This window comes from Narcine bancroftii, chromosome 2, assembly GCF_036971445.1.
Source record: "Narcine bancroftii isolate sNarBan1 chromosome 2, sNarBan1.hap1, whole genome shotgun sequence".
NCBI classification, from domain to species: domain Eukaryota; kingdom Metazoa; phylum Chordata; class Chondrichthyes; order Torpediniformes; family Narcinidae; genus Narcine; species Narcine bancroftii.
The window spans coordinates 42,330,114-42,343,457 of record NC_091470.1 but is presented as its reverse complement, the minus strand read 5'-3'; the positions used below and the strand labels follow the sequence as shown (position 1 = coordinate 42,343,457).

The 13,344-nt window shown below is 36.8% G+C and overlaps 1 protein-coding gene across 1 annotated transcript in view; it reads left to right on the top strand.

The window, feature by feature from the left end:
* LOC138752860 (protein delta homolog 1) overlaps positions 1-11,098 on the top strand; it is a 29,103-nt gene extending 18,005 nt beyond the window's left edge. The window contains exons 2-3 of the mRNA XM_069915478.1: positions 10,366-10,646; positions 10,896-11,098. Of these exons, the coding sequence (XP_069771579.1) occupies positions 10,366-10,646; positions 10,896-11,098 (484 nt within the window). The remainder of the gene's footprint in view (positions 1-10,365; positions 10,647-10,895) is intronic.
* Positions 11,099-13,344: the final 2,246 nt, after the last annotated feature.

The following is a 13,344-nucleotide window of genomic DNA, read 5'->3' as shown; positions in this document are numbered from 1 at the left end:
ACAAAGATTAAAGAAAAATCACTATAATGACCCACCACCCCTTAACTCAGTGCAGGCATGGCTCTTTTCTACAAGGGACACTAATTAAACACTCCCAACTCTTTTAACAGTGCACATCTTACCAACAGTTTCTCCAGAACCCTTCCACATTTCTAGGCCTGGATGTGAATCAGGGTAGTCCCAACATAGCAAAGAGAGAGAACAAAACACATGGCACCTTTATAATGCTGGAGGGTACAACCCAGGTCATTAGCAAGAATAAATGGCTCAGTGCCAGGAGGGTTAATCCAATTACAACAGCCAATGGCCCAAGGTCAAGAAGAGACAGGCTGGAGAGTTCAGTCCAGGTAATTTACGTGGCACAACAGCAAGGTGTGCACTAATGGGTGGGGCAGAACCAAACTTGATAAAACCTTAGCAGCTGGTGTGTCCTCTGACTAGGTAGGGAGCAGGACCATCACATGACAGCCACAACCTTTCCCAGTACATAGGGGTACATAAATCGAGATTAAGATGGGAAGCAGATATGAATAGGCAAATGGATGAAAAAGATTGGATGCAGTTATGTAGCGATAATATGACAAAGGTTATTACATTTCTGCATCAGTTATACTTAACTCCTCAAAATTAAAAAAATTGAACCTAATATTATCAGATTTATGTTTTAGATGTGGTCAAGAAGTTGGATCATTTCTCAATTCTACTTGGGAGTGTCCTAAAATTAAATACTTCTGGTTGGAAGTTGGACATTTTTTGGAATGAATAACAGGGGTTAAGTTCCCATAGGATCCAATTATGACTATAAGATGTAAATTAAATGAATTTATATGAATTGCTTTAACAGTTTCTAGGAAGTGTATAGCTATTACTTGGAAATCAGATACAGATTTAGGGATGGAGAGATGGCATGCAGAATTTCATAGCTATATTCCACTTGAAATTAAATAATTTACAAAATAAATATCAAATATTTTGGAAAATATGACACCCATATTTGCAAAATGTGGGTATGTTTAACAGACTCTCTGAAGATCCCATCTCTTGGTAAGTCCAGCATCATTACATTGTTAAAAACTGTATGTTAAACAGTTTATTCTTTTGACATTCTCCAGTTTTTCCTTCTTCTATTTCTGATTTTTCTTTTTCTTTTTTGGGGGGTGGGGAGATTTTGTATATCACATGTATAACTTTTGAAGTTTTTTTATTGAAAGATATGTATTTATGGTTGTGGTTTAAAAATTGCTAAATAAAATATTCAAAAAAGCAACATAATTTTACTAGTGAAGGTTCATTCATACCAGAGTAACACAATGCTCTGCAATTTGTTTATTTTTTTCTCAATCTGTTGTGTTTAATAATAGGTTGACTTGCTGGGATAGCATATAAGACAAATGTTTTGCTATATCTCAGTGTTAGTCACAGTAAATAAACAGTAAACAATTAACAATAAATGTAAAAGCACATGTTTAAATAAATGGTTAAATGGGATAGCTAGTTAGGAAGCAAACCTATTGTTGCCTTCAAGCAGAATACAACCATATAGAAAAATAATTACGATTTAACAAGCAGCAAAGGAATTTGACCAGATATTTGTATAGTTTGTTCTCAACTTTTTCTTTCCACTCACACACCACATTATGAAATCCCTTACTGATCATAGAGCACCAATGGCATATGCCATAGGTGGTATGTGAGTGAAAAGGAAAAGTTGACAGCCACTGCAGTATACATAACTCATGAGTAAGGACATATCTGGAACAATGTTAATTCGCTGTCTTACCTGCAAAACACAATTGATGCAACCGATGGATAAGGAAAGAATGGAAGTAATTCTGGGACTAATACTTATGTTGATAAATTCTATTGAAGAACAAATGTTGGTTGCCTGTTTTTTAGCTGGCAACCAGAAATCCACACATTGCCAGAATCTGATGATTCTTTTTCTTTTTTGCAGGTATAAGTTTGGTTGGCAGGGAGAGCTGTGTGATAAGTGCATCCCTTCTCCTGGCTGTTTACATGGGATGTGCATCAAACCTTGGGAATGTGTTTGTAAAAAATGCTGGACAGGCAGTCTCTGCAGCACAGGTTGGTTAATCCATGAAGTGACATTCAAAGGCAAAACTGAAATTGAGATAATCAGCTAAAAACAGCTGGATAAACTGCAGGGGCATACCCAAGCCTAAGAAATAATGTGGGTGCTGCAAACCTACTAGTAAATTTAAATTAAGAGTATTTTAAAAATTTTGACAACTGAAATATTTTGAACTACTTATGTGATGAATTGTTTTATCTTATTTTATGTTTGGATATCTTCCTCCATATTTTCAACAAATTATACATACTTATGAATTATGGAGATATATTTGTGAAACCTTAGCTGGAGCAACTCTACCCTTTTCCGATGACTCCAAATATATTTTAGTGATGTAATTCCGCCCTGAAGGTTATATATCTTTCTAGTATTACTTGAATACATTTTCTATCTACTTTTATTATTCTGTTGATAATCTTGAGTTTATGACTCAATTGGCACTCCAAAACAATCATTAGATGATTATTCCTGTGAAGCCTAGTTTTATTATGAAAGTCCCTAATCTCTTTCATCTTCACAGGTTTAGTGTGTTGCCCAAATACTTCTTGCTGAGAATGTGGCTATATACGGGTCTGTTAATCTTCAGGCTAATAAAAAAATCCAGGAGGATACTTCTTGGAATTAGACTCTATGACACTCTAATATCTACAATCCCCCAATCAATTGCCATCATTACTGACTTTCCGAACACCAACAATCTATGCTTTTTCTATTTAGAGTCTGATAGTCACCTACCTGTCACGGTTTAAAATCGTCCTGTATGCAATTTTATTTTCATATTGAACTGTGATTATGTGTTCACGTGTCTTTAGTGCAATGTATTTGTAATTTCTGAATAATATTTCACACAAAAATAATATAAATGAACTACGATACAATGTTGAAAAAACACAGAAATGCTGGAGAAACTCAGCAGATCAAACAGTGCCTTTATATGGCAACGGTAAAGATACATCACCAATGTTTCAGGCTTGAGCTACATAAATGCTGAGTTTCTCCAGCATTTGTGTGTTTTTGCACTTAATCACGGTGTCAACAGAATTCTGTGTTTTACCTACTGTACACTATTAATCTCATACTATTTATAATGGTTTATTTTTTAATGAGTTATATTTTTATTGCAGTGTCCCATAATTGTTCAATAGAACATTCTTGTGTCAATAACTCTATGTGCATAAGGAATGAAGATGGTAGCTTTATGTGCACATGTGGACAGGAGTTCACAGGAGTTCAATGCCAAACCAGGAAAAGCCCTTGCTACGCCATTGGGTAAGAGATGGTTTGTGTAAACCTGGAACTAAAACAGAGGAACCCTTTTCAACCGATTGTATTGGTGTTGAGGTGGCTCCAAACTAATTTATTTTATGTTCCTTTCAAAGTTTTCAATCTAATTCCTTTTTAAATGGTGTCACAACTTCAAGAACAGGAGTTGCTTCAGTGAGCCATTTTTGTTTACTTGTACCAAAGGTCTACCCTGCAGCTTTTAAGAAGTGAATACTCTCTTTAAGCACTGATTCCAATCTTGTCCCTAATATTGTGCCACCTATTGTCTGCACACACAATTATAATAAGCAAGAAGAACAGCTTCCACAACTGCCAATAATAGCTTCAACTACTGCAGGTGATGAGCACAGCATTTTCCCTTCTCTTGTCCCTAAATTTTTAGATCTATATTTATACCCATCGAAAAATAGGAGCAGGAATAAACTGTTCAGCCTTTGAAGCCTGTTCTGTGATGATCAAGATTGATACTTACAATGATCTCAATACAAACCCCTGTTCTCTTCCTGTACCCATTGATATCTTCTGTATTTATAAAATCTACCCATCTCCTCCTTAAATATATTCGGTGACTTGACTTCCATAGCCTTCTGTGGCAAAAGAATTCTGTTAGTTTACCTCCTCTAAGTGAAGACATTTCTCCTCATCTCAGCCTTAATTGTCCCGTGATTGTGACATCTGACTCTGGACACATCTTTCCCATTGACCAACCCCCATCTCCCCCCCACCCCCAACCGGAAAGGCAAAACATTCTTCTTCAATCCTGCCTGTCCCTGCATCCAGACTGAGGATTCCAGGCAGCATTTTGTATTTTTCAATTAGATGTTCTCTCATTGTTCTCAACTCTAGTTACTACAAGTCGAGTCAATCTACCTTCCCCTCGTATTAAAATCTTGCTATCACAGGGATGAGACAGGGCTGCTTTTGTTGCACTTTCTGTATGGCAAGTACCTTTTTTCAGGAAAGAAGGTTTAAAACTGCTCACTGTTTTACTGAACTTCTCAGGACCCTTGGTACATCGTTGCTCTTGTACTCAAAATATGTTACATGAAAGACCAACATGCCATTTGCTTTACTCAACTGCTTGATCCACCCGCATATTTACTTTCAGTGATTGGTACAAAGACAGATTTTTTTTATACATCAACATCTCCTATGAAAGTGGATAACTTCAAATTTATCCATGTTCAAGTGCATCAACCATGTATTCATCTACTTGATCAATTCGTCTAAATCAGCTTGAAGCCTCTTTCCCACCTGGTCTCGTATCATCCACAATAATATCTTCTGTTCCTTCATCCAATTTATTGAAGTATGTGGTGACAAGCTGAAGCCAAGCATTGATTGCTGTGTTAGGCTAGTAGTTACCCTGTGCCATACCAATGCTGACTCACAGGACTCAGTTTTACAAGTGCGGCTCATAATTACAAATAATATGCAATGATTGGAAAAACAATGTGCAGTTTTAATCTTCTTACTTGCTAAAGGATATACTTGCCACAAAGGATGTGCAACAAAAGCACAGAATTCTGATTGAGGTTAAAATATCTGCTTACTCAGTTAGCGAAGCAGTTAGTGCCATGTGGTGGTTGCACCCATGTTCAAATCCAGCACTGTCTGTAAGAAGTTTGTACGTTCTCCTGTGTCTACGTGGGTTTCCTCTGCATGCTCCAGTTTCCTCCCACCCTTCAAAACATACCAGAGGTAGGTCAATTGGGTGGCATGGGCTTGTGGGCCAGAAGGGCCTTTTACAGTGCTGTACACCTCAATATTAAACGTATATAATTTGGTTTGACTTATACACAATTTAGGTGTATAAATTTTATTTGTAAGATTACGTTATGCTTGATTATTTGTCATGTAGTTCTGAGCAAGCAATTTTGAGAGCATATACATAAATATTAGAAAAAAATTCTGTCCATTAAAAATTCATTTCACATTGAGATTTTACCTTTTCAGGTAAAATGTTCATGACATTCAAGTAATTTCTCATTTCCATAGTAAAAAGCACTTCTGGTTATTGTCATTCTTTTCTTTGGCTTGGCTTCGCGGACGAAGATTTATGGAGGGGTAATGTCCACGTCAGCTGCAGGCTCGCTTGTGGCTGACAAGTCCAATGCGGGACAGGCAGACACGGTTGCAGCGGTTGCAAGGGAAAATTAGTTGGGTGTTGGGTTTTTCCTCCTTTGTCTTTTGTCAGTGAGGTGGGCTCTGCGGTCTTCTTCAAAGGAGGTTGCTGCCCGCCAAACTGTGAGGCGCCAAGATGCACGGTTTGAGGCGATATCAAAAGTATACCAAAATTACATAAACTCATATAATTGAAAATCATCATGTATCTCTCCTGTTTAATGTTGTGATAAGGTGTTAAGTCGCCATTACTCTGTAATTTATTAATTTGACTTATAGATTTGTTTGAAATATTTAATTAATGCTTACTTACTATGATAAAGTGGAGTGATGGTGCGATGGTTAACAATGGAGGGAAGGTCCAGTGATGAATGGTGAATTGAGATGAGTCAGATGGGTTGATTATGATGAATCTGGCCAGAAATTTTATTAACCACATTCTACCCTTCCAACACATGGGAAGATAGTAACTAATGTGCTATCTTTGATTTATGCAATCTGTATCATATAAGGAGGATAAGTTTACTGGCCTAATTATCTTCCCCATGGAAGAAACATACTATCTTTACAACATCAACTTTTTAAAATACCTTAAACATAGCAGGATCTTTAAAGGCACTTTACAAAATTACAGCAGTATCAGAGGGGAAAGCAAATGAGTTATGGTTATTGGTCCTCCGAAGAAATAATAACCATAACTCATTTCCTTCCCCACTGATAATTCTTTTGGAGGAGCAATGATTAATGACATTTGTTCCAGCCTGAAAGGAGTATATCACACAAAGGTTAAAGATCAGAGTGACCTTGACTTTCAAAATAGTTCTATCCATGCTCAAGTTATTTGCATGGAAGGTGATAAAACGAACTGTTAACCTGCAAGGTGAGTGAAAGCACTTTAAACAATGCTCCTGTGTAAACCAGGGGTGGCCAAACTACAGCTTGTGTGTCACTTGTGGCTCTTTGACATATAATGTGCTGCTCACGGAAATACAGCTGTTGTAGAGGATGAACCTCGAAATTTAAAATGTTCACCTTAAAATCAGGGCCAATCTATACAACGAGTCTAAAATTCTTACCTTGACGACGAAGTCACAACACCATCACTATATTCTCTGATGCATCTCATGTATGCCCCATAAGTTATTTGCAACGTCTCAGTTCTCCTTCGTAGGGTCATCTGCCTGGTTCGACTGCCGTCGGCTCTGTAGAGGCTTTAAACGGCCTGTTGCAGGAGCCTACAGTGGTTTATTTCAAAATATCCAAATAAAATTGAAACTGTTAAAAGATAATTTGTTATTAAAATATTTTGATTTGCTTTTAACTTCATCCACTGGTCAGCGTTAAGTGCCAGATTTTGGGGTATGGGGGTGGGGTGGGATAGTCTTATTCAATTAGTATCGCTCAGAACCAACATTTTAGGTGTAAATTCTGGGCGTCGTCCTATACATGAGTTGTCCTATACAACAGCTGAGACATGAATTGTATGAGCCACTGCTCACAATGGTAGTTATAGTGGGTGTGATTAAATGGTTGTTCTGGCTCTCAAAGATCCGTTTATTGTGTGTGGCTCTTACATTAAGCAAGTTTGGACACCCCTGCTCTAAACCTTTCCTATTCATGTACCTGCCTCTACCATTTCCTCTGCTTGCTAATTTATTCGTATATTGAGCACCCTCTGTTTGAAAATAGTGCCCCTCAGGGCCCTTTTAAAAATTTCCCTTCTCACCTTAGTTCTACGCCCTCTAGTTTTAGATTCCCCTACCTTGGAAAAAGCCTATGACTATTTTACCTTATTTATGCCTATGTTACTCATGATTTCATAAACCTCCATAACATCCCTCTCAGCCTGCTGCACTCCAGGAAGAAAAGCCTCACCTTATAATTCAAACCCACTAGTCCCAGTAACATTCTTATCAATCTTCTCTGCATCCTTCCAGCTTCATATCTTCCCTATACTTGAGTGAGCAGAACTGCATGTGACACTCCATGTAGTCTCACTAACATTTTGTAATTCCAGGCAGCCACATTCACCAACACAGCCCAAGGCAGAATTCAAGTAAGAAATGAGTGTGCACGTCTAGTTGTGCATTAATGACATCTGCAATTAGCTTTCTAGGTTTTTATTTTTACTTTCAATTTATAAATTTGTTGGAAATGTTTTACTTGGCCTGATGAATGCTACGATGGTCTTTCCTCCCTCTCCTTGTAGCTGCTTTGAGCAGAAGTTATCAGGTGTTATGGATCTATGTTAATAGTGTGACAGTATATAGATGTTTTTGGGAGATAAATTGGGGCAGGTTTGTTAGTGTAGGTCACATACAAACACTTTAAAATAGATCTTATTTAAAATACTGGAGCCCTGCTAATGCTAGACATATTGGCCCCAGAAACTTTGCAGAAGCTTTGGAGAGTGAGACTGGACTGTGAATCAAAGAACATTTCTGAACTTACACACATATTACATACACATGCACTTAGAATTAGAAGGGGGTTAAGTTAGGTTAGATAAGACAATAGTGATTAAGTTAAAATGATTCTGTTTTCATGTTTAAAGATAATTAAAAGCAACTTTTGTTTAAGTAACCATTTGTCGGTGAATATCTATTACAGCTGGGTTTTGGGGTCCTCTGGGTTCATAAGAATAGTAATATATTTAGGTTAAGGTTAAGTTATACTTCTGATAAAAATGTCTTCATAAAGTAAATTACAGAGTTAAAATATTGTGTATTTAGTGAGTTAGTTGTGTGCTTGTACAGGGTCACACACAGGTCACAGCACATTTACAGAGAACTATTGTATTCAGAAAAATGAGTTCACTCTCATAGTCACAGCACATTGGAAAGACAAGAGCCAATAGATCTGAAGTGGTTCTTAATTATTCAAGAACAATGGAGTGTTTGCTTTATTAAAAATTGAAGTATCTATGTACTCAATATGAACTGCTGAGGAAGCCATCTGTTTTTAAACAAAACCACTTAAGCCTCTTGAACAGAGATGAGGAAAGAGATTGTTGTAGATTATGGAATGATTTTGAAAAAGGAAGAAAAGTTTGGTAGACATAAAACTGATAGTCATGTGGTTTCCAAGAATTGGGACTGACCTTTTGATGATGTAACTGTCACATAATTTGGAGAAATATATTATTGAATTCAGATATTTTTGGATCAGTTTGTTTTGGAGAGTACAGAAGTCAAAACCTAGTGACACACAAAGGGATGGAATCTTGTGAAAGACAGAGTTGAATTACAGGGACCAGAATAGCTCCTGTTGTGTGTTACTCCTGGGAAAAGTGCAACACAGAATAAGTGGCTTTTGAAATAAGGAGGACCACTTCACTGTGTCTTTGGTAAAGAGGATAGAATTCTACTGGGTAAATTTTTGTATGGCCACTTCGTTTAACACTTGTCTCATTTGAATTAATTGTGGAAGAAAATAGCCACATTTGCTCTCTCTTTGAAAAGAGGGCAGATTCTTCATGTGGAAAACAGATTCCAAAATCTTCAGTAACAAGAAGAAGATTTGATCCTAGGAAGACAGGAATTGTATTTTCTTTTTCACAGAACGTACATTGGTGTCTCTAAACATGGTAATTTCTATTTAAAGAATATCTCTCAAGACATCTCATCAAAAGAATGGTGAGTAAAGAGGCCTGAAGATATAATGTTTAAAAGTACTTTTTAATTATTTCTGAAATGAGAATTTAAGTCCTTCAAGCAAGACTAAAATGATGCTGGTGTTTCAAAAATTGACTTTTCAGAGTGGGACTTCAATCACACACATGCACATTTTACATTTGTGCACGGTGGGGTTAAATTTTGAGTTAAGTAAGGAATGTTATGTTATTGATAGTTTAATAAAAACTATTATTTTGAATTTACCATTGTCTGGTGAATTTTCCATTGCTGCTCCTTTGTTAGTGCTAACAAAGTCCCTTTAGTCTCAAACAACAAAAAAAAGAGTTGTTAGTTTGTAACAAAGGCAAAATCCTATGGTATTTGGGATCCCATTCCCTGCAGATAATGCAACTTTACCAAACTCTAGGATGTAGCAGCTCCATGTACAATCACAGCAAGAGCAGAGTGACAATCAACAACGAAGCAACCAATCAAGAATGATCTCTTCAAATAGTATTGAGGACATTGTCTGGAATGTAAAGCTCAAAGATAGTACCACTGTTGTGACATAGGTAAAATAATGGCTATCTTTCTACTGTTCATGTTTCTGTAGGGATAAGATGTTTACACAATAATGTCCTTCCCAATTTAGTGCAATTTATACTCAAATGATATGCCATTTTGGAATGGATTCAAGAGCCTTTTTTTTTGTTCATAATCTAGAGCTTCATTATACAATATTCAGATCATTCTCTGTGTACTGACTAAAGATATATTAAAGTGATGTCTGAAGTGTTGAAATTACTGGAACTAGTAGAAGTAATAAATTAATATTTTTTCCCACAATTAATCAGTAAAGTATGACTTAACATTCAGCTGAGGATGTAACAGGCTAAGAAACCCTTCAGTATTTACAGTAATAATACTGAAGAAAGCAACATTGGCAGATAATCTAAATGATAAATAGATTTATTTTCACCTGCATCAGAAGCATTAGGGTGGAGATCTTTAATTTCAGTTAATCCAAAATCACAGAGACCCAAATAAATTAATAGACAAAAGAAAATGTTGGATTTGTTGGGACATTCACTAACCTTTTCATGTTTTCACTACATCAGGGTGATTAAATAACCCAGTCACAGTTAACATTTTTTAAAAATTGCAAACATCATTATTTAGATGTTAGCCAAAGGAATTGGTGTCAGCGTTTCAAAGATAATTAATAATTTTCACTTATTTGTTTGACTCTAGGGCATTTTGTCAGAATGGAGGAAGTTGCTTTGAGGATAATAGGACTGCAGTAAAGAAATGCTGCTTATGTTTGCCTGGTTTTACTGGAGATTTCTGTGAAATAAGCATCGATAACTGTCAACCAAATCCTTGTGCCAACCAAGGAACTTGCAAAGATCTGGGTTCGAGCTTTAGTTGCCTTTGCTTTAGGGGATTCACTGGGAAATCCTGTGAACATTCATTCAAATCTTGCTTTAGCCATCCATGTCAAAATGGAGGCACATGCCATGATTATCTTGAGGGTGGCTTTGATTGTGCATGTTTGCCTGGTTATTCAGGAGAAATCTGCCAACATAAAGCATTTAAGAATTCTAATCATACCTCGAAGCTAAATGTATCCAAGCATGCAAGTGCAAAGTGGATCAGACACGGAAAGCATTTTCATCCACTGCCTCATGCCTCTCATAAATCAACAACACAGAAAGGAAGAGATATGATCAAGATCGCAATGGAAGAAACCATCCACACATCCAACTCTCTGCTCAATAGCAGTCAAATAATCTGTTTTATGGTGCTAGGGTTATTGACTTGTCTTGTGATCTTGGGAACAACAGGAATCGTCTTCTTCTCCAAGTGTAAGATATGGCTAGCAAATGCTAAATATCGACATCTTCTCCTGAAGCAAAGAAAGCAGCTGTTTAAGGACAAAACTGAAGACCTTTCAGTCAAAATTATATCTCCAAGCATGAATTAATTTACAAGCCATGGAATTAGACATAAATTTAAAACATTGTTATTGTTTTTTGTTAGTTGAATAGATCTATGTAATGCTGCATTATTTAATTACATTTGCCATTGTTACAGCAACATGAAGTATTTTTCCAATAATATACTGTATTATCTAAGTGGTTTGATCTATATTATAACATGTGAAGTGCTAGTCCAAGGCCTTCAACGCAAATGGGAACTATGTGACGAGGTTATTTTTTAAATTCTCATCATTTGGTGACCTGCAGAATGGAGATAGGAAAGAATTAAACCCCTTTAACTGCTACATTTTACTGGAAGCAGCATAACTGTGTCCTGTTTTAGTCTGAAATCATAATTTATATTAGATGATGAAATATATTTAGCTGTATACATAAGTAGTTATATAATTTGATTTTTTAATTACAATTCAGCATTATTTCAGTGTTGTGACAATATTAATTTGGCATCCTTAGTACATGAATTAAATTAAGACCTGTTACTCAAATAAATATTTATCTTTGCCTATCATACAATGTGCTAAAATGCAGTGGCTTTGAATTAAAAAAAAAACAAAATGTAGTCTTAAAATAATTGTTCATATCAACAAGTCTTCACTTTGAATTGTTGAAAGGGGCTAATGGATTTTTTTCCATTGATTCATAACCCAGACAAGAATACTACTAAAAAAAACGACATCACAAATGCTTCCAAATGCAACAGGTGAAATTTGAAAGAAACAACTTATACTGATGAATTTGGCCTATCTCAGTCAAACACTCACTGCACATCAAGCTTCTTTAGTAAAGTGGTCCTCATAATTTCAGTTCTGTGGCATGGAAATAGGTCCTTTAGCTCAAAACATCTCATCTTACTCAGAGAGATGAAACATAGCCTTTGTCAAAGCAAATTAAGCTTTCCTGCCCAACTTTCTTCCCATCTTCTAAGGGAGTACATTAAATTCAGCCCAGAAGTGAGGTTGACTTACTTCTGTTCCACTTCTGTGGATTCTGAGGTGACCCTGAAGTGCAGACTCTACTATAGAGGGACTATGAAATGCTTGAAGGGACAGGGATTTGGATATTTTATGAGCTGTATACTCTTTTCCATATTTATACATTCCTTTTGTTTTCTTCCAATGGCATACCCTATGCCATCCTCCCTACTATGAGCAGTCAAGAGCCAGGGACTCCTATTGGCCTGCTGGGCTGAATCTCTTCATATAACAGAGCTTTGAATAAAGAAGAAACATTCTGGCTGTTAAAACAATGTAATTGTTTTAAAACACCTTGTACTTGCTTTAAAATACCTTTGAAACAGCATCACTAGGAGGTGGAATAGGTTATGACCATGGTGAATGAACAATCATTAATGTTACCTGCTGTAGGCCGAAAGGAGCACATGGCAGAAAATCTACAGACCAGTGTGACCTTGGCCATGCAAATAGCGCTCTTTACTGGTACCATGGAAGATGCCATAGCTAAGCGTCAACCTCCTGAGTGAATGAACACACCTTAAACATTGCTTCTGAGTGAAACTGATAATGAAAAGATGCTCTCTCTTTATTATATGGTGCCTGCTTCCAACATTTGTGGAAGTTCAGTGGTCGATCTTTCTTGTGATCCCTTGCTCCTACATTTCATCCTTCACTCCCTGAGGAAACCCCTGATCACTCACAATTATGGCCAAAATATTAATGAGTTAGCCACAAAGGGTACAATACATAAATGTTTGTTCGAAATACATTTTCAAGAATGACAAAGCATACCAGACAAATACACACTTTAATCCAACAAAGGCTTTAGCAATCAAAGTGTGAGTGCTGTCTTATTGCTTTTCTCTCTGCCCACCAGCATCATAAAATGCAAATTCATCAGGTAGCATGTGTCCTCCTTGGAAATCAAAATTTGAAACCAAGGCCTGCAAATAATCCATCCATCATTTAAATAACATTATCCTATCCTTTAAATAACAGAGTTGCAATACCAACTCTAAGGCCGCCACTTTACCAATAGAGACTTCAAGTAAGAAATACATATGCACGTCACATCTACCACAGCAAGGTTCTAGTCAGCAGGTTGTGTGTGATTAATATCAGCTCTAGGTGATGCACCATCAAAAACTCCAAAAGTCTGGAGGCACATCCATGCTGGTCAACTGTCTTGAACTGGGGAGGGAGCTATGGAACAGTCACCTTTATTCAGGAGTCTGTGGGTGGAGCCATAGGTGCAGCCATCCAATGGGTGTGCCCCA